Source organism: Symsagittifera roscoffensis, chromosome 7, assembly GCF_963678635.1.
Source record: "Symsagittifera roscoffensis chromosome 7, txSymRosc1.1, whole genome shotgun sequence".
Taxonomy (NCBI): Eukaryota; Metazoa; Xenacoelomorpha; order Acoela; family Convolutidae; genus Symsagittifera; species Symsagittifera roscoffensis.
The window spans coordinates 57,209,034-57,235,587 of NC_087068.1; the positions used below are offsets into that span (position 1 = coordinate 57,209,034).

Consider the following 26,554-nt stretch of genomic DNA (forward strand, 5'->3'; position numbering starts at 1 on the left):
AATCCGTCCTTTTAAAGACGTTTTCAAAAAAATGCCTATGGACCGAAAACGTAGGCGAAAAGGGTATTTCGGGTTATTTTATACGATATCCAATTAAACTATGATTAGTTTTGCCTTATAAATTATAATCTTATTTCATTAGAAATGTTATATGATCACAATTGATAAAGCAAAACTGTTATACGACATTAAAAAACTGTTCAGTTCATTCCTGCTACCACAGAACTCCGAAAAAGTTCAAATATTTTTTCCCGTTTAATTATGTTTTACATTTTGTGTGGTCGTAACAGTTTGTGCGGCTTGCTCAGCATCCGAGCAACATTTCTTGTATTTCTAATGCTTTTTAACCGTCAGATGTCATAAAGCTTCAAAATGAATAACAACAACAAAGGAAAAGAGCATCTATACATATTGTTAACAAGTCGCATCATCGATTTTTTTCAATAAGAAATTTTATTTCAGTCAACTAAATTAAAAACTACTTCCATTTGTGAAATTTGACATATAAGCTTGGCTGTTGTTTGATACTGCACTATTGGCGTAATATTTACTACTGTTAATATTGCTCAATGAATCTCCATTAAGAGCGTTGGGAGGGTGAAACACGTTTGAGTTTGAGTGTGATTGGTTTAGATTAGATGCCAACTTTTCGGGCAAAATGTCGTCCAAATTACTTAATTGCAAATCGGCTAAAACCGTTGAGCTCAATGGTATCTGTGAATTGACGTTTGGGTTGCGAGAAGTCTTTTCCAGTTCTGAACAGAGAGCCTCGACTGTTCGTTTGAGCGACTCGCGTTCCTGTGCTAGCTGCAACAGAGCCGAGTGGAGTTTGCACTCTTCCTTTTGCAGAGAAGCGACCTGGTCCTGAAAACAAAATTCGTTCACTAGGAGATTTAATTTACGTGTAAGCTGCTCCATGCAAAACACCATTTCGTTTTGTTTTGTGGTGACCGAACTTTTCTTTTTTTTACTTTAGTTAGTAGTTCAGATATTCAATAAAATTCATTTAAGGTAGCTGAAAGTGTAATTCAGAGAACATGATCACTTGAAAAATTGTTCGTCGCCCAAAAACCTCAGTACTTAATTTCCAAAAACCCATTTCGCTTAAAACAAAACTAGATATTCTAAAAACTTATACCTGCTATTTTAAAAATTGAACAGATATTGTCTGGGATGTTCTCGTGGGTGCAGTTGTCGATCTTTTTAGTGCACATTTTTTTAGGTCCCCTAATTGATTTTGCGAATTCTCCCAAATCACTGTATAAATCGTAGTTTGGCCAAATTTTCAGCGCCGCAGGCGATGTTTTGATTTGAAAAAAAAAACTGGCAGAAAAGACGCTTTCAGGCACTGTTTTGAAGTTTTTGACCCAAAAATTGCGTTTTATCGACGCGCACTCTCCTCAAATTAAGATTGTATCGGCACAGGAAGCGGCTTTACAAAAATTTTGGGGTCCGTGAGCCAAAAGTGGACGCCTTAAAATAGCACAAGAGCGGGACCCTTTGGGAGGTCGTCAAATGCGCCACTGTTTATCATGCACTTAACTCACCTGCAGCTCATAGCTGTGCGACCGGAGATGTTGTGTCTTCAATTCCAGAGCATAGTTATCCTTCTCCAGTTTTTTGTTCAGAGCTGCCACCTTTTCAAGGCAGAACTCATTGTGTTTCTGCAGACTTGATCCACTATTTCGACCCGAATAGTCATTCCTGCTATTTGCGATATCTGAAGATGTTTCTGATTTCGGTAGATTGTTTTCACCTAATTTTGATACTCCGCTTGGCGAATTGATGATTTCTTCTTCTCGCATTACTTGGTATTCTACCTCGTAGGCGAACAGTTGTTTGTTTAAGTACTCAAAGCTGCTGTCGAAAGCCTGAAAATAAAATAAAATCATTAACTCTAGAACAACGAAGTTTAACGCTATCCGGGTTCTTCAGAACTCACTGTTTTTTAACGATTTTAGTATCACCCATTTTCTTCAAATATGAATTACTTACTTGTTTTTCAAAATAATACTAGTAAGCCCGTCTCCATTAATCAACCGGCTCGCAAAATGTTGGTTGTATTGAGCAAGCTATTCAAGCAATAAATCTTGAATAATTTGTTATTCCAGATCATGATACGGTTTGCAATTTTTTAAGCTTTTCGAAGCAATCTATTCATTCAAGCTATGTTACTTCAAGCGAAAAGCCTTCAAGGTATTCTAGCTTGAACCAATCTTTCAGTCTTTTCAGAGCAGACCATTCTAGTAATTAAAATTTTCGTGTTTGATGTCATTTCATGCCTTAGATCGATTTGCAAAAACTTATTTTATCTTAGCAAATCACGTCAGCACAAAGTCGGAAATGTAAAGTCATAATTTAGAAAACTATTCGAGCGATGGAATTCGGGAATACAAAATTAGGTTTAAAAAAGATTTGAAAAAAAATCAAGTCTTTATATGCAAACTTATCAAGCGATGAAAACTGAATTTCTTTGAGTTATTTCATAGAAATTTCTTCGAGTTAATTCAAAGAGCGAATAGGCTTGCAAAATATTGGAGTGTCTTTGAAGCAATCTATTGAAGCAATGAAACTTCAAGTCCTTCCGTAGAGCAAACTGGTTCGAGAAAATTTTTCCGAAGCAAATTAACCAAACCATGAAACGTTCATGTATTATTCAATAAATCATGTAAATCCATGGAGCGAATAAGTTAGCAAAAGAATTAAGTTGTTCGAAGAAAGCTGTTCAAGCAACAAACTTTGTAATTTCAAGAAGCGAATCAGTTCACGATAAATTTGAAATACTATTTAAGCGATGAAACTTTGAAATATACCAAACTGTTTCAAAGAACGAATCGGTTCGCGAGAAGGTTTAAAGTTTTTCTAAGTAAGCTATTAAAGAGATGACATTTGAAAATTTTCAGTTTATACCTTAGAACGAATCGGTTTGAAAAATGCTATATCTTTTCAAAGCAAGCTAGTGAAGCGACGAAACATCGAAATATATCATTTATTTCGTATAACAAGTCGGTTAACGAAATTTTTTCACAGAAATCTTTTTAAGCGATAAAACTTAGAAGTTTGTGAAGTAATTTTATAAAGGAAATCGGTTCGCGCAAAGTTTTTTGAGCAATCTATTCAAGCGATAAAACTTCGAACCATTCAACTCGACCTTAGTTAATTTTTTCAAGCAATGCGTCCGATAAAACTAAAAGGTAGAAGACTTCGCACTCACCGATTTAATAATATCTGAAGCATTTTCAGCCACCAGTGTCGGCAACGAAGTTTTGAACCAATTTATGACGCCTTCAAAAGACGTTTTAGCAAGCAACTCGCCTTCAAACTTGGTAAAAATAAAAATTGCTACTTTAAACACAACATCGGGTCCTTCCAGCAGTATGAGATCAAACAGACGTATCACCAAGCCAAGTGGAAACTGGGACGAAAATAAGGTTAAGAACCAGGCTGTGGCATAAAGTGTCGGCGGTATTTCTAATTTCTGTAAATGTGAATGAAGCCTCGGCAATCTATCGTGCAGCAACCTTTGCAGTTGGTACTGCTTAACTTGAAGTCCAGTCATGTTTGGAGGTCTGTATTGGCGACGTAAGTTTAGAGCTTGCATCAAGTATCTCAGCATTTCGAAGGATTCCTCTTCGGTTAGATGCATAAGGAGGACAGATGCGACGAAACTCATGCCTTGGCAGTATCCCACATCGTCGTCTATGATGGAGTAGGCTCTAAGGACATTGTAAAGAGCAAGTTGTCCAATCCCGTACTTTTCTGCGAAAAAGGGATGCGTAGGGAATGTTCGATCTGAAAACAGAAGCAGCCAATTGCGGTAAATCAGATGACAACAGGATTTATTTTCTCCTCCTTTAAGCCACTTTTTGCAATTCCATGACCGATACATAACAGCATTACTTCGCCAAATGACCAATGAAGACGAATACTTCGCGCCAGACACGTTAAAAACCAATTTCATTGCAGGCAGGGACGGATCTAGGATTTTCTCGAGGAGTGATTTTCAAAAAAAAATTGACCCCAGGGCCACCATAAAGACGCTAGTTTGACCAAATTGTCTTCGCCGCAGGCGAAGTTTTTAGAAAAAAAAGGCCAAAAAGGGGTTTTTAGTCACTTTTTGGAAAATTTTGACCAAAAAATTGCTTTTTTCAGCGCGCACTCACCCCTTAAAATAAGTATATATTGGCGCAAAAGGCGCCTTCAGAAAAATTATGGCATATCTTAAAAAGATTAGCAAAGGATGGACCCTTTGGATCATCAGATGGTCGAATCCCTGAGGGGCTGGGGGCGTTTGCTTCATCTTTAAATCCGCTATTCATTGTAGCTATAAAATATTAAGAACAATTTAAGTATCGAAAAACTTCATCGAAAAATCCTTACCTAAATCAAGAAAAATGTCGTTTTGATGTTTGCTCTTCTTCCTGATCAGACTCTCGTAGTTGTATTGAAATTCCAGAGTGGACAATGGAGTCACAATTGTGTCATTTTCAATCAGATTACAATTCGAATCCAAAGTTTGACCATCCGGAGTCTTCCGACATCCGTGGGACTCCCGAAGCCTTTGCATGTTGTACATTCTCAGGAACTTCCAGGCCTCTCCTCGTACTAATTTAGGTATCCCTGATTTCACAGCAGCGTAAACGTAGTCGTACCTGACACTGTGCAGAGACTGTTGGTTCAGGAGGTCCTGCCACACCTCGCCTAACTCCTCCGGGCATCGGAGACCTCCGATCGAATCGTCAAAGTCCAGTTTGCATCTTCGGTGAGCGACCCAGTCTTGGCAAGCTGAAACATTACATCATTTAAATTTCCCTCAATAGTACAAGTAGGTACTTTTGATAGCTACGGCTATTCCATGCTCTGGAAAGAACATGAAACATGCAAAGTGTCCGACCAACATTTTAAACATGGATTATATTGGCTGTTTCATTATAGATCACAAGCTGTGCTTGAGTAAAAACTGCATAGACTTTTCTAAGATGATGCTATTCAACTAGATAAGCTGATTTCCTCTTTTTTCAGTTCTAGTTTTTGCACAAATAGCTCGCGTGAAACACTTCAAGCTCATTCAATTATCTTCTGGGTTTATAGATAAATTTTCGAACTGAAAAAGCTATCTACTAAATTTCATAGCTCCCAAAATGGTTGAATTCCATTAATAAATACTTATTGAGAAACTCAAAAAATGAAAGACATTCGGCAAAATCAATAACAAATCAAAATAAAAGTGCAAAAAGATTTCAAGGAATTAAGTGAAAAGTTACATGGGCTAAATTAATGGCTCTTTTCCAGTTTAACCACCAAACTCAAAATTAAATTAAGCAAATTATTTCATCGCCTTAAATAATATATAGCATGATGAATAACTAAACGTTTCTGAACAAATTTTTGATCATACATTTCACATCCTTTGGTCCCACACTTAGCCATGATAATGTACTATAGGGGTAAGTGGAAAAGAGCCGAATCAGCTAGAATCATGCCGGTGTTTTTCCAAGAAGAGATGCAGAAAAGTGATACAGAAATCATTTCAGTACCTTGATCGGATTGAGTGAGTGTTGCTGGGAACAACACCATTGCACGTTTTCCCATGTGCAGCAAAAAGCAGCCTGAACCAAACGCAAGCCATAATTACAAATAAACAACAATTATTAAAACCATCATTTACACAAGAATGTCGACTCAAATTGGCGTTTAAATATTCTGCATCTATGATAAAAACAAAACCCAGCTCAAATTCCATCCTTTCTCAGGTAATTTCAGCCGCGATCCATTCCACCCATTACGCATTCCGTATCTTGACCGTCCCCAACTAAGCACTGCTGTGTACTTTTAAACTATTACTGTTCCAACCACTAAAGGCGTCGATAAATTTTGGATTCAGCTGTTTTTAAGCTAATTCAGGTTCCGGAAATAAACGTCACGTCTGATTGAATTATCTATTTCATTGAAGCCCTCTCAGTCAAACTTCGAGTTGAAAAGTGAGAAAAATGTTTGAGTGTCATGAAAAAACGAAGACTTCGTTGAAGAAGTTTTCTCTTTAGAGCCAGAATCGCCATAAGTTACGAAAACAAAAAGCCGTATATGTTAATGAAGCAGTCAATCGTTCACTTCGGACAGCACCCTCTCCGTTTACAGAAAACGAGGTCGGAAGATCAAAACTCTTAAGAATCAGTAAGAAATGCTTTTAAAAAGTACATAGGTAGCAATCATAAGTATCAATCATTGCCCTAGCTTCCTGATACAGAAACGGAATAGAATTATCGCAGGTGATTTAGAAAAAAAAATAAGGTTCTCGGCACAGAACTTGATAGTAATAGTTCAACTGCCTTAATTAGAAAAAAAATACTAGTTGTTTTTCATAATCAGAAGTTTTGAAGTATGACAAAAGTCAATCAATTTATCTGCCTTTCGAAACAGAAAATGTTTACCTTTAAGCGTAGAGTTTGCCTTTTCCATTCGAATGAGAAGTATCTGGTCTAAAATGGCCCGCTTCCAAATGGCCTTGTAGTCTCGTTTGGTAACTTTGGCTACAACCACCTCTAGGTCTGGCTTCACCCCCAGAGGAGAACAGTCACTAAAGTCCATTGGTATCTCTAGTACATTCGCATATCCAACGGCTCCGATTGGCTCTGAAAAAAAAATCAAATTCATATAACAACTTATTTATTGCTGATAGTGGCTGTTTGCTGATATCGTATCACATGCACGTCCAATTTGTCATTTTGCCGGTACCTTTCAGAAACAATATTTGAAATTTGCAGGGTTTCATTTTTTCACACAAGGAATACAAAAATTTCATAAATCGTCTACGATATTAAGCCAAAACAATTATTGAAAACTCTATTTTTGGGCGAAAGTATTATAGTTATTTTTTGGCATTGTCCAAAAAAAAAACAGCTTATAATCGGAACGTTCTCTAGCACAACAAACTCAATATGTTAGCTTATTTCTTGAGCAAAATCAATCGTTTCATTTTCTTCGCATAAAGACTCGCGGTATCTTAACCATTATATTTTCGTTAAGCACAAAAATAAGCTTAGCTAAGCTGCGACTTAACTGCAACAATAACTGCAGTGCACTGGCGCATTTCGAACCGGCAACCATAGGCTTGTTAGGATACTACCATAGGCCACATCACGAGTCCATAAAATGAAAATGAACCGACCTTCAGTGGATTTCTTGACTGGAGTGGTGACGAGTGTGTAGATGTCCTGCCTCCAGGTGGGAATGCCTCTGAACACCGGCAAAGAAGGCTTGCGTCCTTTTGACCTCAGGGCCAGCCACTCTTCAGCCAAACTGCCAACCGGGTCAGGGGTCATCTGTTGACCTTTCATACGTCCGGCTAGAACCTTCAGATTGTGTTCCAGTGCATTTGTGCCTTCTTTCCAGTTTTTGGGAGTAGACATCAGACCTTTATTGCTTCCGTTTCCAATGGCCTGAAATAATCCACCGGTTCTTTTTATAGCTGTTTTTTTTCATTAAAATCATTTAGAAAAAAATCCTGATTTTTTCCGAATGCAAGAAGAAATGATAATACCTTCTGGGGAAGAGTGAAAATGGATGTCGTATTCCTCGAAGCTTCCTCAATCATTTCATTCTTCACGTGCTGAAACGGAAAACGATGTTTTTAATTCTTTGTTTGACATTTTACGCATAGATTAAATGTTGACCCTGTTTTCAGCTCATTTTCATTATGGCCACAACAAGAAATTACAGCTCCCCCATATTAGTAATGTTTACATTGAAAGTAAACATTTTCATTTTTCACCTTAAAAAATATTGCTTGAATAAATTGCGAAATTCGAAAAAAAAAATGTATCAATTTTTTTCGCTTCTTTAATATCACCAAAAACTATAACTATTTTATTCTATGATTTTTGTATCAATTTAGGCTTTTTCAGATAAACACATATAAAAACATAGCCAACAGACGGTTGGAAAAAATTCAGTGAACGCAAGCAAACAGAAACAAATGAAGACTTGTTTTTTCTCAACTTTCAAATATCTCAACTTTCAAATTTAAAGGTGAAAAATTTCAGTAACTATTTATTATTGTTATAATTTTGATAAAACTAACAACTTGAGAAAACCGGATCAATAGGCAAAGTTTTTATTCCGATGGGAAATCTGAAAATTAATTTCCATTTTCGCTATTAGAAGCCGATCACATTTTTCTTGACCTTTTCATTTTTTCTGTTCGATAGTGGAGTTTGCCTTCCTTTTAACCAAGGAAACAAACTGAACTTAAACAGAAACCAAAAGTCAAACAGCGAAAACTCATATTTGAGCGCGGACAAATTTTATGACTTTTTCTGACAAAACAATAACAAAAAATATAATGACCTATATAAAAGTCTTCCCTAAGTTCATCGACTTTTAAAATGGAGACAGAAGATTCGAAAAATCCTTTTAAAAGGTTTTAATGTTTTTGTACAAGACGAACCGAGGTTCACACAAATGCAAAACAAAACATGTTCAACAGTAAAAAAAAACTGACACATCATTCAAGAAGATTGAAATATTATCTCACTTCCATTTAATTCTAGAAAACTCCCGGGCGTATGGATTATACGTGCAAAAGGAAACCATTGGAAACCAACATAAATTACACGAGAAATTCCAGAAATTTTCAAAAACTACGTAGCACGCACCATTCGAATATCTACAAGCATAGCCAACAGACCAATGGAAAGGTTTTTCAGAGTTAAGTGTGAAAAAAATGCTTTATTTTTGAGCATTTTTACAACTTTCGAGTTTGAGGGATAAAATATATTACGTTAAATTTCATTTAATTAAAAAAAGCTTTAATGATTGGTATTTTTAAATAGCCTAATTCGATTTGAGAAAACTGGATAAATCGGTATTTTTTAATCTGCTACGAAAAATGAAAAAAAATCCACTTTATCTGAACTTTATCCCTTGATTCCGAAAATATCCCTTGATACTTCGAAGCTGCATTTCGAAACCTTCTGACTTCTCCTGGTTTGTGTGGATGAAAGACTGGATGATAAGGTAAATACCAGATTCTGGCTTTGCCATTTTGGATATGTCGTTTTGAAACATTTTCTCAATGAATCACTTTTCAAAAATTGAACTTTTGAATTTCTAAGAAAAAAATAGATGTCTTTAAAGCTTTTTGATTTTACAGAACAATTTATGATTGAAACTTTTTTGATAAAAATTAAGCCAATTGGAGAAAACTGGATAAATAAATATATTTTATATTTCGCTGGGACAGCTGAAAATTGATTTCCACTTTCGAAATTAGAAAACGATCAGGTTTTTCGCGACCTTTACACTTTCGCTGTTCGATAGTGAATTTTGTCTTCCATTTAACAAAGGAACTGAACTGAATTTAAAAAGATTTAAAAAATCAAACGCGAAAAATCAGATTTGAGAAAAAAAATACTCTTGGATTTTTGCTGAAAAAAAAACACATTAACCTCAATAAGTGCATTCACTCCATTCATTGACATTTCATTAAGCAATCATTTTTGAAACTTTACATGGCGTTTTTTGCGCCATTTGCTTTTAATTTTCAATATTCTCCCTTCTACATTTCAATAGAACGATATTGAAAGGAAAATTTCAAAAATTTTCATATTCAAAATACTTCACACGACGTTCGCGTCAATTAAAAGAGTTAGACTTCGATTGAACATCTGAAAAACGCATATCCAATAAGTATGCAAAATTTGAAAAATTAAGAATATATTTGAAAGATTTTCATAAGAAAAAATCGAAGAAACCTCCTGTGGCTTCAATACCAATCTTAATATTAATTACAAATATAGCCAAAAGACAGTTGGAAGTGTTAATAAACCCAATAAGAAGACTTTTTGATTTTAAAGAAAAAATTATATCATTAAAAGCTATTTCAATTTCAGGAAAATTTTAAGGTTGACACTTTCTTGATAAAATTGATCAATTTTGATGAAACTGATCAAATATATTCAAATAGTAAATTTCTTATTAGAAATCTGATAACTTAAATCCATTTTGGAAATGAAAAGTCAAGTCACTTTTTCAGACGAATTGCCTTCTTTTGATCATATGCATTTGGAGTGAACTGAAAAACTCAGAAGTCATATCTCAAAATATCATGATTCTCAAAACAAATTGACCTAAAAAGATTCTTTACTTGGGCTAGTATTATTAACAAACACTCTAAGCCATGATTCGCTCTCTATCTACTCGGATAATTGATTATCTCCTTTAATTTCACCTTCATTTCTTGCAGAGACCCCTGCATAGCTTTCTTGGCCTTGTTGAAGTTGTCAAAAAATCCGCCTTTCAAATTATTTCCCAATTCCGATCCGAAAACATGTTGGTGTGTCTGCTGCATCGATTCGAAGTGCTGCCGAAGCAGAGCCATCATAGCCCCATTTTCAGTCGCCACAGAAAGTCTTCTTCCCGATTGTGATTGGTTGACGAATTGTTGAATAGGGTCCACGAAAGAAGCATTTAAATTCGGGTTCGAATTGGAGCCAAACTGGCCTATACTTGTCAAAATTGACTCGAACTTTGTCCTTATTGCACTGTTGATTGAGGTGTCGTCGAGCTCTGGTACAAATAAACAAGTGCGGTTAAATTACCCGCAGTAAAATCTAGTCGAAAACGAGTAGAGAATATAATCCAGTCGAAAAAGTTATGTCATTTGTGTCGAGAAATGCCTCATATTCGTGAGTTTATATGATTTTAACATCAAAATTATGAAGCTGATCAATACTTCCGGCTGATTTATGTATCTGAATTAAGCAATGGCTGATTTAAATACCACCAAATAAACAGTTGGCTCTTTTTCCATTCTCAATTTTTATGAAAGATTTCCATAAATCCCAAATTACACTTCTAAAGTAATATTTATATATGTTTTGCTGGAAAAGTAACAAGCATTCTGCGATTTAAGTGCAACTAAAAGCAATGGCAAAAAAGACAACAACTTGCTCCTACATAAAAAAAAACATTGCATCAACAAAATAAATGTAAATAAGTAATTTGTTCGACCATGTAAAATGAAATAACTATGGATTGCCTTTTGCAACGCATATATAGCCCCACGCAAGGTCTATTGTAACCGCCTACGTGCTTCGCTTATCAAAAGAAAATCTGGTTGGCTTCATCCGCTGCAGAAGATGAAGAACCAATTAGGGGTGTCAAAAGTCATTGACTGATGATATTATGAGTCCTTCAGTTGATCCTAACAGACAAATCAACCCTGTGATAAAGTGTTAATTTATATGCTAACTTCCGAATATCAAATATGCAAAGGTAAAACCACAAGGCTTTGAAGAGACAAAATAGTCTAAAACATCGTTTGAAATAGCTTCCCACAGACAAGGATGTAGTCTTTTTGGCTCCCCACCCCCCCCCCCCCCCCCGCCCACTCGCTAAATAATGAAATGGGATCAGTTTTACATGGGAAATGCATATGCAGAGCGTTTAATCAACTTGGAAAATTACAAAATGCAAATTAAACGTCAATTAAAAACGCATTTAGTTTCATAATTGTGAAATCTATGAGAAAAAATGAGTCTAAATTAGATGAAGTATGCTTTATTTTTGCCGGTCCCATTTTATTATCCTATCTTTCTTAGTAATATCGATCCAATATTGTGATTTTTTTGATTTGCGCGAACTAATGAAAAAAATTTTCACTCAGTTTTTTTTGTAAACTTTTTTATTCCAGTTTTATTGATGACACCTTGCTAGAAACCAACACATGATGGCGCCACACGAGCAGTCAGCGCTACATGTTTATATGCTTAAAAGAAGTTTCACTTCGCTTCCTCACAATCTATATTTTCATGGCTTACACAAATAGTCGAATAGGAGGTTGTCAAGTTAAACCTAGGAATAATTTGCAGCTCGCTATGGACACGCAAGATGTTCACAGATCTGATTAATGAATTTAAACGTCAGATCTATGAACATGCATGTTTTTTGACAGACAGTTGAAAAGAGTCAATGAACTCGAAGAAGCAGGAAAAAATTACTGCGTCCATCGACTTTTAAACGTATCCAGGCGAGGACCACTACTTAGTGTTAAGGCGTTCACATCAATAAGCTCCAAAAATCAGAAATTGGAAACACACCTAGAAACAGATACTAATTTTCATTTTGATAGAAGAAATATTGTGGCAAGGCTTGAAACGAGTCATCAGAAAGACACTCTGGTTGACCCCAAACTAAGTGATGTTTTTTGAAAGATCAGAGACGACAGTAATTGTTATTGGAGAACAGAAGCGAAACAACGCATCACTTGCAATTCATGAACAAAAATCTAAAGCTATAAAACTATTAAGAAATATTAGAAAGATGAAAATAGCCTATTTAGGTTAATTCCCAGCCATACGAATCAAAAAATTGCGAACAAGAAATTTTAAACACAATTCCAAGAAACCCATTGCAACTTTTAAAAAAACCCAGCCAACAGACAATTGGAAAGGAGTCAATAATTTAGACAAAAACTTGAATGACCTTCATAGTTTTGAATTTCACAAATCTGTTATCATTGACACGTTTTTGATTAAACTAACCCAATTTGATGAAGCTGAATCAATAGACAATTTGTTAAATCTGCAGTTAAATCATCCTTGTTATTGGAGAGCATAAATTGCAACTTAAAATGTCTTCCTTTAAGCAATTTGAATTGATCTTGCTAAGATATCAAAATTCGAACTATGAAACGTAAAAATTGAGCGTAAACAACTTTCATAAGTACCAATTTCAATACCAAGTAGAAAAAAATTTCGGAAAAAAAATCGGAAACCCTTCGGCAAAAAAATACAGGCCTAACTTTTTCGACAAAAGCAACCTCTTCCCGCTTCTCCAACGGAGTTTCCCATATGCACTTTAATGCAAAAATCTAACCGGCATTATTTGAAACAAGGAACCAAAACCAAGCCTAGAACCTAAGCATATTCGAAAGTGATACTAAATGAAGCCGTAATTAATTCTCTTCGATAAAAAATAGAAAAACAAAATCAAAGTTTCAAACAAAATCTAAGCAGCCAACTGACAGTTGGAGAAGAGTGATGAACGCAAGGAAACTGAAAATTGATGGTCTTAAAACTCTTTAAACTTGTTCAACAATTTCTGACAGACACTTTTTTGTTAAAGTTAGCCCAAGTTGAGAAAGCTGGATCAATAAGCAAAACTTTTATTTTACTGGGATATCTGATAATTAATTTCCAATTTCGAAATTAGAAGTCGATCATGTTTTTCGTGACCTTTACACTTTTGCTGTTCGATAGTTGATTTTGCCTTCCTTTTAACAATGGAAATGCACTGAATTTGAAAAAATCACAAGACAAACCTCGAAAAAACAAAATTGGGCGTGAACAAATTTTAAGACTTTTTTCTGAAAAAAAAAACAAAACAAAAGAGTACTCACTGCGTTCATTACCCCTAAGAATTAATTTTTCTGAAAGCAATTTATGATTTCCCACCGATGAATTTTTGAAACTTTTCAATTTGATATGACACATTCAATTTATTTTCACCAAATAAAAATCTATCGAGCGAGCATTTCAAAAAAATGAAACTGAAACATTTCAGTTAATTTGAAGGCTTGAATTGGATCGCAAAAACAAGTGTTTTTCAAGTGATAGAACAATTCAAGCCGATTTTGAAGGTTACATTCAATTCGTTAAAAAGGCCATTTTTTTGAACTATCAATTCAAGAGATGAAACATCAGACAACTAAGTTCGTTCTCAGTACGAGGCTGAATCAACGTTTTCAATTGCAAAAAAGAATTTCGCAATTACTGGGATGTCAAAACAAAGTTGACAAATAGTTCTAAAGGAGAAAAGTTGTTAAGGAGCCATTGCAAACTAGTCAAAATTAAGTTTTTAAATCTCTCTAAAAATTCTATCCTGATTCAGACTATAATAAACTTCAAGACTATTCGTGCATTTCGCTTATATACCACTTCTAACTAGCTTCGTTAATCATTGCCCCCAAGAGATAACTTTCCGCTGGAGATCAACCAATAAAAGATTTTAACCAAGGAAAAGCTACTTACTTTCGAGGTCTCGACACAACTCGTGGAACGCATTCATGGGACACTGGCTGCAAACCGTGGCTCTGCTGGACTGCAGTCGCTTCAGACCCTGTTTGATCAGCTCCTGCAACTTCTGACTGATCATGAATGTCTAAACCAAATCAAGATCTTCACTCCACCATTTGTATAAATTATGCCAAATTGTCGGCAATATTCTCTTCGGTCAACGATCTAGGATTTTCTCGAGGGGGGGGGGGGGGGGGCGGATTTTCAAAAAATTTTCGAAAATTTTGACGATCTTTTTTTTAGGACGACCAAATTGATTTTTGAAACTTTCCTAAAGCACTGTTTTCCCCCTATTTTGGGCGAAACTTTCAGCGCCGCAGGCAAATTTAAAAAAAAACAGTCGAAAAAGCCGTGTTTGGGCACTTTTTGAAAAATTTTGACAAAAAAATTGCGTTTTTTTTGGCGCGCGCTCCTCGAAGTTATTATATATTCGCGCCGAAGGCGCCTTTAGAAAATTCTTAGGGTCGCTCGGCCAAAATGGTTTTCTTTAAAAGTATCAAAGCGGGGACCCTTTGCGTCTGCAGGGGGTCGAATCCGTGAGGGAGGGCGTCCGCCCCCCCCCCCCTAAATTGGCCCCTGTTTTAACGTCGGATTCCAGTTTTCAGTCATTTCCACTCGTAACAACCGTGTCCAAAAACTAAATTATGTAAATTCTTATTTTTTGAACAAATCAGTTGTTCGAGGTCACTAATATTGCCAATAATTTAACAATAGTTAGTGCCAAATTGAAGGCAATAACTTTTTTGGCCAACGAATCTAGGAATATATCTAGGGTCTCAGCTAAAACTGGAGGTACATGTTTGATAATTTTAAGAATATGTACTGATGCGAAAGGTAATGCGTAATTCTCGAAATGTGTCAAAATGTCAAAAATTGGAAATTTTCCGAGTCCACGGCTGATTCCCTATCAAAACTTTGAAGCAAACACTTTTGCAGGAGAGATCATTAAAAAATATCCAGCCGATTAAATTTCCTAATTTTGTCGTTTTGGGAAGAAATTGAACGAAGCCCATAAATTGGGTCAAAATGTCATATATGGGACAGTGGTAAAAACCATGGAAGATTCCCTGTCAAAAATGGGAGAATCCGCTTATGCAGGAGATACCCCTGCTACTTGTTCTTTCGATGAACCCTTTATCTCAGATTTTTCACTGTATTTTCGAGAAAATCACGAAGTTCTCTAAAACGGCCAAAATTTTCAAAAATTTCATTTTTTACTTTCAGATTTGACACGGTAGTTTTTAAAAAAGAAAAAATCGATCAAAATTCTTACTGAAATTTTCGATAAAGAACGTACGGTAGGTAAAAAATTCAAAATTGTTTTCTAAAGCTTGATAATTCTTTTCATGTTTAGTTTTTCTAATTGTACGACGGAGGATTTAAGAGGGTAAATTCGATTTTGGAAAAATTCCCTGTTAGAGATCAATCGTTATAAAATCAACATAACTTATAGATTAAAAACATTAGGAAATAAGCCGACAGAATTAAAGCCGAACGACATCAGTGCCGAAAATCTTCCAAAAATTTTCGAATCAAATAAAATATTTTTAGGCATCTCTTACTCTAAACACAATGCCAAAAGAGTAATAATTCTATTAATCAACCATGCGTATAAACCAATGTGTATAAAGCATACTGATTTCCATTTTAGCATTCTGTGAACAAAGTTATTTACGGGAAAAAAGTCAACTACCCGATTGCAATACCCTTGCTTATCGCAGGGGTAATCAAGGACTTAACAACGTGTTTTGAGTCTTTGTTTTTAGTGCTCAATTGTGGAGCTCATTCAAAGAAAAAAGTGGCTTATAATTTAAAAAAAAACAGCCTATAGGCAGTTGGAAGTGTCCATGAGCTTAAGAATTAAACCAAATTCTGATTTCAAAAAAAATCATATTCGAATTTCAAAGATATAAATATGTCACCTTAAGCTCTGTGAACCTAAAAAAAAATGAATCAAAGTTTTTCGATGGATCAAATCCAATTAGAGACAACTGGCTCAAATTTTTTTTTTACAAAAACTCCAAAATCTTTTGATTAAATCCACTTTTGAATATCAAATCATTCACTTTCTTAGCGCATTTGCACTTCGTAATTTGAGTGCGTAATTTGCCTTCCTTCTAGCAAATGAACTTGAATTGAACTTTAAAAAATCCCTGAATAATCAGCACGGCTAATTAGATGTCCTAACTTCGTTCATTGACCCTTGATAATATATTCTCATCAATCAAAATTTCTGTCTTATCGAGTTACTTGATTTTTCCGTCAATTACACAGAAACGGCCCATAATTATGAAGGTGAATAACAAAGAACCTTTTATTATCAACTTTACATGATAGACATAATTACATCAAGGTAATGATTTGCTTTGAGTGCTTGTTTTGGTCAACATATGGATCATGTTAACACCCTCTGACAGAATTATGATACAGTGACAACTGCTACAAGTTAGTTCAATTAGGAAGAATGGTTTCAAGCTCAGATTCTGCTCAGCGGCTTTTCCCATTTATACAACCCGAACCCCTCGAAAATTTATGAACACTCAAAACTATAAAAACAATCACTCTTCCAACCCCTCAAAAATTTCACCCTCAAAACTATCTAAGCCTTCCTACCGTTTTTCGTTCAGAGAGAGAGAGAGAGATCAGACGTACTATAATGGAAATGAGTTGATTCTACTCACAATTTCTGAGTCATCGTTGACTAAACAGTAGCACACGAAAGTGTTGTTCTCCCTGCACACAATGGCCATTCCATCGCTGTATGTCTTGCCCTGAAATAACAAAAGAACTTAAGCCACAATGAAAACAAGCAACATTTGACAATTATGTTTTTTGACAAGGAACGGGATGTTTTTTTAATTGACAAGGAATATGTTTTTTTTTTTGAAAATTACAAGAATAGCTTGTTGCTGTGCAAGTAGCAGAGAAGGTTCCGATCACCATCATTAAAAAAAACTTAAGTGCATCGTGTGATAGGAGAACTATACAAAAAGCGTGGAAAGTTGGTAAATTAGGCATAATCGTCCTGTCTTCAAAAAATGAACAAACAAGAAAATGAAAAAAAAATTGCAATATTTTTATTTTCTTTTAGAAAACAAGGTTTAATTTTCTTTTTAGTAAAATAAAGTTTGCTTAGCCTCAAAGCCAAAAAAAGTCAAATTTACATATAACGAAATTTAATCGATCGCTTCTCTCGCTCGAAATTTAAAAATTTAAACCAGCTTTTCTCGACACTGGGACAACTTAAAATTTTTTTTAATGTCGTTCGAATCACGATTGAAATCGCTTTTGTATGATATATCACTCGACCCATTCCAGTCACTATTTGTGGTACCTGATTTTGCTTGGAAAACAAAAAAAAACAAGGATAGCCGGTTACTGTGCATGAAGCACAGAGTGTTTCGACCATAGTTTTAAAAAATACAACCAAGACTATGTTTTTACGTTTTTAATTAAGCTATTGTAAGGTTTTAAGCAATTAATTAATAAAAATAAAACTGCTCGCCCCCTTTGTTTGCAGGAAATAACACGAAAAATAAAAAATTTCAAACCGGTTTTTCTCGACACTAGGAAACCTATTTTAAAATTTTTAAATGTGGTTCGAATCTCGACTTTAAGGGCTTTAAAATGATATATCACTTAACCCAGTCCGATGATTATTTGTAGTACCTGATTTTGCGTGGAAAAACTAACACCCGAATACAAAGTTCCTCCCCATTTTCAATGGTCGGAATAATAAAAAATGTTCGCTCTATCTGCCAAAATTGGTCTCAGAATGAACTTTTATATTCACTTTTTCGATGAGATTTTAAATGCCAATTCAACGCATGGTTTCTTAATATAATAAAACAACTGATCTGATCTTAGGAGCTACCCTTTTTGAGTGGTGATGATTTGAACTTTTGAAAGAAGATACAATATCACCATACCCTCCAGACATTCTTTTGACCCCAAGTTTTCGAAAATTTGTAGTTAATTAAGCCCACCTTTGCATCCCGAAATTAATTTCCAGCCATTGATGAAACGGCTGCTTTTCTCTTTTGAATCACTGCTAAGCCAACTTCCTTTTGGCGATTATTCATGGCAGATGAATCAATAATAAATCATGAAAATGTGACTATCAATACTGCTTGTGCGTTTCTTTTTTGATGAAAAATCCAGTGAAACATATAAAACACAATTTTGTAAATCATTTAACATCACTGTAAGAGTGTAGGCGGAGCGGAGGGTTAATGCAAATTGCCCTAGTTCCCGGTACTTCATTAGCGATTTAAGCTTAAAACGGTTTTAATTCTCATAAAAGATCTCAGATTACCCTGGAAACTATATCCTCTTGCCAATGTAATTACACGCACCAAAGGACACGTCTGAAAACTCTTTTAATCATCTTTCAAGGTCTTTTACCCCAAAATTTTCTCTTTACAATTCTGTATTTCTTAAAATCCATGCCCCTGTTTCTGCATTAAGCACATAGTCGAAAAACGCTAACAAATATTGGCAATTAGCTTGAAACAGCCAACAGACCCAAGTAAAAACAGACAATAGAAAAACAGTGAATGAAACCAAGTAAACCGAAAAGAAGATCTGACTTGTTTTCTGAAAAAATCTCAATTGTCGAATTTCGAAGAAAAAACAGATACCCTAAAAGCTCGTTGAATTTGAAGAACAATTTATAATTGACACTTTTTTGATAAAATTCACCCAATTTGCCAATTCGCGAAAACTGTATCAATCAATAATTTAATCAATAATGTTCTTGCTCGTTTTTCACGAGCAAGAACAATTTTTGATCATTTTCCTGATAACAAAACAAAAAAAAACGGCCAACTGACAGTTGGAAAAGAGTAATGAACGCAATGAAACTGAAACAAAAACTGACTTGTTTCTTTTTCAAAAACATTCCACTTTTGAATTTCGAGAAAAAAATAGATGGCCTTAAAGCTCTTTTAATTTGTAGAACAATTTACGATAGACACTTTTTTGTTAAAATTAACCCAATTTGAGAAAACTGGATCAATAGGCAAAACTTTCATTTCACTGGGATATCTGATAATAATCACGTTTTTCATCACTTTGGCCTTCATATTTTTGCTGTTAGATAGTTGATTTTGCCTTCCTTTCAACAATGGAAATGCACTGAATTTAAAAAGAAATCACAAATCAAACCGCGAAAAATCATAACTGAGCGTGAACAAATTTGAAGACTTTTCCTGAAAAAAAAATTAGCAAGACCTATATAAGAGTTCTCACTGCGTTCATTACTCTTAAAAACGACCTATACAAATGCCTTCACTATGTTCATTAACACGTAAGAAAACATATTTTTCTTGGCCGTGGTATATTTTCAGCAAAGATAATTCGGCACAAGCGTCCTTTGTCAAAATTTTCAAAATCTAAAAACTTTCCATGGTGTATTTTTTGTGAATGAGGAAAACGCACATGCTTACTCTGATAGTTTGCAACAATATTTATTTGATGACCTTCCTAAAAATTTGGTTTTTCACAGAGTCGAAGCTGCAAATCGCAAACAAGCGAGAAAACGAAAAAAAAGCAGTTCTAAAAAAATAAGAAAAGGTAAAAAAAAAACGCCTAGAATAGCAAAACTTTTTGCTATTTTCGAACCTCCGTATCAAGAGTTGGCGTCTCACGTCCTCGGATTTGCGCCAAGGTCCCCTTAAAAATTTGCTAAAACTGGGTGTCAATAAAACAGCTACAGTTGCTATTAAATTGCCAATGCTATGCAGCAAAACTGCTGGCAAATAAAAATAAAACAATTTCAATGTGCAGGAATTCCAACCCAGAATTGTAGATTACGAGTCTTACGTCCTCGCATCTGCGCCAGCATCGATTGGGAATGAACGAACACTAGCCACCCATGACAGACAGTTGAAAAGAGTCAATGAACTCGAAGAAGCAGGAAAAAATTACTGCGTCCATCGACTTTTAAACGTATCCAGGCGAGGACCACTACTTAGTGTTAAGGCGTTCACATCAATAAGCTCCAAAAATCAGAAATTGGAAACACACCTAGAAACAGATACTAATTTTCATTTTGATAGAAGAAACATTGTGGCAAGGCTTGAAACGAGTCATCAGAAAGACACTCTGGTTGACCCCCAAACTAAGTGATGTTTTTTGAAAGATCAGAGACGACAGTAATTGTTTTTGGAGAACAGAAGCGAAACAACGCATCACTTGCAATTCATGAACAAAAATCTAAAGCTATAAAACTATTAAGAAATATTAGAAAGATGAAAATAGCCTATTTAGGTTAATTCCCAGCCATACGAATCAAAAAATTGCGAACAAGAAATTTTAAACACAATTCCAAGAAACCCATTGCAACTTTTAAAAAAACCCAGCCAACAGACAATTGGAAAGGAGTCAATAATTTAGACAAAAACTTGAATGACCTTCAAAGTTTTGAATTTCACAAATCTGTTATCATTGACACGTTTTTGATTAAACTAACCCAATTTGATGAAGCTGAATCAATAGACAATTTGTTAAATCTGCAGTTAAATCATCCTTGTTATTGGAGAGCATAAATTGCAACTTAAAATGTCTTCCTTTAAGCAATTTGAATTGATCTTGCTAAGATATCAAAATTCGAACTATGAAACGTAAAAATTGAGCGTAAACAACTTTCATAAGTACCAATTTCAATACCAAGTAGAAAAAAATTTCGGAAAAAAATCGGAAACCCTTCGGCAAAAAAATACAGGCCTAACTTTTTCGACAAAAGCAACCTCTTCCCGCTTCTCCAACGGAGTTTCCCATATGCACTTTAATGCAAAAATCTAACCGGCATTATTTGAAACAAGGAACCAAAACCAAGCCTAGAACCTAAGCATATTCGAAAGTGATACTAAATGAAGCCGTAATTAATTCTCTTCGATAAAAAATAGAAAAACAAAATCAAAGTTTCAAACAAAATCTAAGCAGCCAACTGACAGTTGGAGAAGAGTGATGAACGCAAGGAAACTGAAAATTGATGGTCTTAAAACTCTTTAAACTTGTTCAACAATTTATGATAGACACTTTTTTTGATAAAAAAATAACCCAATTTGAGAAAACTGGATCAATAAGCAAAATTTTTACTTCGCTGGAAAATTTGAAAATTAAATTCTTTTTTCGAAAGTAGAAGTCAAACACGTTTTTCGTGACCTTTACACTTTTCTGTTCGATAGTTGAGTTTGCCTTTTCAAGAAAGGAAATTAACCGAACTTAAAAAAAAAGTTAAACCGCAAAAAATTAATATGGGCTGAAAAAACTTTAACACTTTTGCTGAAAGAAGGGGAAATCATAGCGACCTATATAAGAGCCTGAACTGCGTTCATCGACTCTTAATTAGTTGAAATACGACTAAGCTCCCATCAAAAATTTCAGTTTCCTCAATTAATTTCAATTTGAAGGGAGATTTAGCCAAATTCTTTAGAATGCGTTTTCAAGATCGTCCAGGATATAAAAACCGTCCAATGAGCATTAAATAATCAGCTATGTTTTGCCTAAAGTATTGGAGCTCTGAGAAAAAACTTACAAATGCGTTATTTTACCGCGCAAACACAAAAAACAAACAGCGGCAAAAAAGCTCATTGGAATTCTGTACATGCAATCTTTTCTTAATGATATTGAATTGGGAAATGTTGATTCACACTCAAGCAACGAGATGGGATCACGATGAGCCTCGAACCGACAATCTCTTGATTGCGAGGCGGACACACTAGCTACTTCACCTTCGCAACTGCTGTTTTATCAAATTGGAAAATTATGAGTCACCCTCAAACAACGAAATGGGATCACGATGAACCTCGAACCGGCAATCTATTGATTGCAAGGCGGACATACTAGCTACTTCACCTTCACTCCTACTTAACTTTCAACAATTTATCTTACCAATGAGCATCCTGTGACGTCAGTGTATCTCCTGGCCACCACTGTCTGTTTGGCTGTGTTGTAGCTGCTCACAATGTAAAAGTGGTCTGAGCCCGTCCTGATGTAAGTGGCCACTTCCATCATTCGCAAGTGAGTCACAATCTGGAAGTTCTTCGGTCCGCCGGGCAGTCTATGTAAACACAAGTCAGTAAAAACCGGAGAGTTATCGGATATTCGGATACTAATAGAATACATACATTGCTTGTCTTGAAACATCCGTAAAAATTCCTGGTCTCAAAAACTCCAGAGAAATTCCTCGTCTCAGAATCAAAACTTAATGCCGAACGTATTGCCGAAAAATTAGCGTCGGGTTTTGAGATTTTCCTGAAGTACACAATGAATAGAAAGAACCGGTAGCAAAATCCGGAAGCTTAAATAAACTTCAGATGGGACCAAGTGATACATCGCCAATTAACACCCTTTCAGTCATGATTCGAGCTCTAATCAAAATGTTCGGACGCCATTGTGTCGAGAAAAACGGTTTGAAAACAATAAAAAAAACTGGCTGGCTCCTTACGAAGAACCGAAGGTTTCTCTTGATTTCAAAAACTCACTCTTAAAACATAACATGACATTACTGAAAAGATAATGCTCACCGGCTAGTTATAATTTCGTCTACGTTCAGAGATGTCAGTGTTTTCGTATTCACAGGTCCTACAGCCACTAATTTAAACACTGAGTTGGTCAGAGCCGACTGGAAATCGTTGCCAGATATTTCGCGTTCCGACTTCAAAGCAAACGCGCCTTCCAGAGCACTGTTCAACAGCTTCACGTATGATTCGATCTAAGAAAAACAAACATCAAAGGATAAGTACAAAAATATTTCTGTCATTCTGTTCTGGGAAAATTGTGATCCACGCGAAATTTCCGATAGGTAAGTAATGGTTCGACAATTGTATACGAGACAAAAGCGTCCGAGTCTTTTTTTTTATTGTTGTCTTCAAATTTTATGCCTCACAGAATTATGTTGTTCGAAAGATCTGGAAATTCAACCAGAAGACAAATTATGTATCGATCAGTTTTATAGATGCCGAAGTTAGAAATAAAATAAAATTGATGAAACGATGCTTCCGATGACATAGAGAATTTAGTGTGGTGCAAAATAAAACAAGAGTGGCTGAATATCGTGCAAACATTAATTTACGCTTGCAAGTAAATAAATAATTTATCCAATTCAATTAAGATCCAAATCAGATAATAACCTACAAAAGACCAAAAGCCAAGTCTGAACACACTTCATGTAATTTGAACCTTGAACTTGACAAAAAAAATATCAAAGAAACTGCAATAATAGCCAGCGACAAACAATCACCTCAAATAAATTTCGAAAATATTTGTCGCCTGGGCAAATATTTCGACACCAGTTCAAATAAGGACAAATAAAATCATGCCGAACAATAATTAAACAAAACAAAGTTTTGAACAATTAAATTGCAGACGTACTAGTAAACAGACAGTCCAGTATGCAGACAAATTATTATCTACTTCGTTCTATTTGCTTAAAGTTTCAACAAGTGTCCCAAAACTTATCTGCGGCCTATGGATAACTCAGGTTTGAAATACGAAAGAGTATTTCAAAACCAAATATTTTTCAGTCAAACATAATTAAGAATTATGAAACTTGTCTAGTTCACTGAAGAGTATGAAATAAAAACTATCGGCTTGTTGGTCGCACGCCTTGCGTTCTAACCTGTGACTTATTGAAGCATTGAAACGCATGAATCTTGTACGAGTTTCCATTGTGTAAATCTCGTTCAATGTAGGCGAACGACGGGAACTTGGAGTTTCCGCCTGAGCCCACACTTTCTGTTCTCGGATGTACGAATCGAGAAATGGAGAGAATTGGATGAGACAACACTACTGTCCCGTCATCTTGAGACACCGCCTGAACAAAATAACATTTGGTTTCTTTAATTTTTAGTTAACCAGCCAGAGGCCTAACCCGAAAGTTAATTACTTAAGGTTAACCAAGCTATGCGATCTTACGAAAGCTCACCTTGTAATTGCAGCGCAAGTGCGATTGGATCCTGTAACCATATAATTGAGGGGCACCATCACTACCAGTGCGCCACAACGCCATTTTACTTTTCAAAAGGTACCTATTACAACTCAGGCATCTCTTTTACTATTTTCCAACGCCCCTCCGCCTATGATATCTAGTAAAGAACCTCTACCCCTAAAACTAGATATATGGAATTCATAGAGAACATTCCGTGCTAGCAGTCGCAATCATTTATTTTTTCTCAAATGCATATAGGGAAAAATGTACACTCAAGAAAGGAGGAAAACTTTGGCAGATCAAAAAAATACAGTATTCTCTGCTGCTAACTAAAAACAGTTAGACGACCTCAAAGCCATAGCTGTTAAACAACCCTTTTTACTATTTTTAGCTTTGAATCTTCCAATTGTTCCGACTTCCGAAAAAAGTACGGAAAGTTTATGCTTGGCGCGATTTTTTATTCCGATTTTTTAACTAAGCGTTTTTGACAATTTTTTTGCCATCTGGAAGATATTGTTGTCCTGAGCTCGAATGTTAAAAAAATATATTTTAACTGTAATCATTTCTCGCTAAATTATAATGGTTTAAACTTGGGATTACTTTGACGACTATAATTCAAATCGGGATAATTAACAAATCTAATTAAGCGTAAGCGGAAAATTAAATCCTACCAATTAAACTAAGGCAAGCAATTTGCTCTTAATAGTCCCTCACCCCGCGCAAAATATACCACTAGGTACCTTAGATATCTAGTGAGAGTGATCAAAAACATAAATAATATCAAAAGCTATTCGAATATTTCTAATTATTTATCAAACATTTTAGCAGTACTTTTTAGAATCAAAAAGCTTGTGATTGACGATCGAGGGCAGTCGGGACGTTCTTCAGAGCTTTGCCCTGATACGAACAGTCTTGTTCTTTGTTTGATTTTTTTCCTGTTAGTTATCTTTCATTTGAACATAGGAGATTTCGAACTAAAAAGAGGGTAATTTAGTCCTACGGCTGTACAAAACATGAACAAACCTAAGATACTTTATAAGCAACGTGGAGCTTTTCCGAACCCCGTTTACTCTAGAAAACCTTTAAAGCGATGCTCAAAGTTGCTAGGTAGTTACCTAACTTATCGCTAACGGACTTTTTAGAACGAAGTGGGGATAATAGGATCAGACCAGTGATGACCTGGAAAAAAATTCATCAATGGATGCATTAAACTTTTCCTTAAATTCCTAGATTTGTACAGAAAAATCTTTCAAAAGGATTCCTTTGACTTTAAAAAATGAAAGATTACACAAGCATGGTAAAAATTGGTTTGGTATATCAATACTTTCAAACTATTTATTGAAGCAACGTAATTGATCGAAGTTGACAAAAAGACGTTCCACTCCGTTTGCAAGAAAAATGAAGTTCTAGAAAAAATTTACTGACTATGAAAAAATCTTTCTCCCACGCGATATGTATCAAATAAAGTAGCAAAATCAAATGGCTTACCGCAATTCAACTTGAAGCAATTTCTCAGCCGGATTGATTTGCCACTTACACGTTAGAACAAAATATATCGCACGTTTAATTACGCCAAATTAGCAGGTTAAAACATAACAAAAAAAACTATTTTTAAAACTTTTAAGGTATAAGCAAACTCCGTCAGAAACTTCGTTTTAATATCGACTAAGAAGAAACTACTCAAAAATTTTGTTACTTCTTCGGAAGTCGGAAGAATAATAGCTTAGAGACAATTTATCCACAAGTGAAGAAACCAATATACGATTTGTTCAGCTCTTCACGGAGAACCGCTGTTGTGCCCCTGCTTAAGAATTACACGCAAGTTTTTTTCGGCTAGTTTTCTGGGCTGGGTAACGTTGCCTCACACTCAAGCACTCGCCACACATAAAGCAGAGAACAGATGCTAGGAGATTTCCAATGCTACAGATCGTGACTACAGCAAAATGGCCACCAAAAAATAGAACACGTTTTTGAACACTTTTATTTGCGAGTTAGGTTACAAAAAAGGAGGTTCGTACTAATACACTAACGCTCGCAATCTCGCAAGTGTAAACATTACGGACAAAATCAATACCATTAACTTACAACTCAAGCAGACAAAAACATTGAAAATTTTTGGAGTCAGAGTCAAAGCCGAAAAATGGATGCGACAATGTAGTACGAAAAGGGGAACTATTAGGGTAGACAGTGAATCGCCCTGCCCCTTCCCGAAACCAATGATCCAAATACTGATGTTATCAGATGTCTAAATGTTTGTCACTCACTTTGACATTGGTTTCATCGAAGTCCAGGGTGCAGTCTATTTTAGCGCCAGCCTCCGTGCTTCTACTCTGCATCTCTGCGAGGATCCAGGGCAGCATGGTCTGCGTGTGGTAGGGCGTCAGAGTCACAGTGCCCAGATAGGACAAATTGTCCGCACTGTTTTCATCCATCATGGACCGCAATGGAATGGTTGGGAGTTAAATTATGGGTAGAAAAGGTCACAACATGACTATCTGAATAAGATAACCCAATTAAATCGATACCAGGATCTCATTAAACAACT

General features: G+C 35.4%; 1 protein-coding gene across 2 annotated transcripts; it reads right to left on the reverse strand.

The window, feature by feature from the left end:
* Window positions 1–257: 257 nt before the first annotated feature.
* Window positions 258–26,554, reverse strand: LOC134851335 (TBC1 domain family member 1-like). 2 transcript variants are annotated; one of them, XM_063867373.1, is made up of 15 exons: window positions 26,274–26,554; window positions 23,701–23,895; window positions 22,607–22,794; window positions 21,972–22,140; window positions 16,757–16,846; window positions 14,031–14,160; window positions 10,229–10,566; window positions 7,541–7,609; window positions 7,169–7,439; window positions 6,432–6,632; window positions 5,538–5,609; window positions 4,381–4,785; window positions 3,215–3,792; window positions 1,548–1,871; window positions 258–864 (listed from the first exon to the last, which is right to left on the reverse strand). In XM_063867373.1, exons 1-15 carry the CDS (start codon window positions 26,442–26,444, stop codon window positions 472–474), a joined length of 3,594 nt encoding a protein of 1,197 aa, XP_063723443.1. In that variant the 5' UTR covers window positions 26,445–26,554; the 3' UTR covers window positions 258–471. The 2 variants fall into 2 exon arrangements, with proteins under 2 accessions (XP_063723443.1, XP_063723444.1); XM_063867374.1 differs by lacking the exon at window positions 5,538–5,609.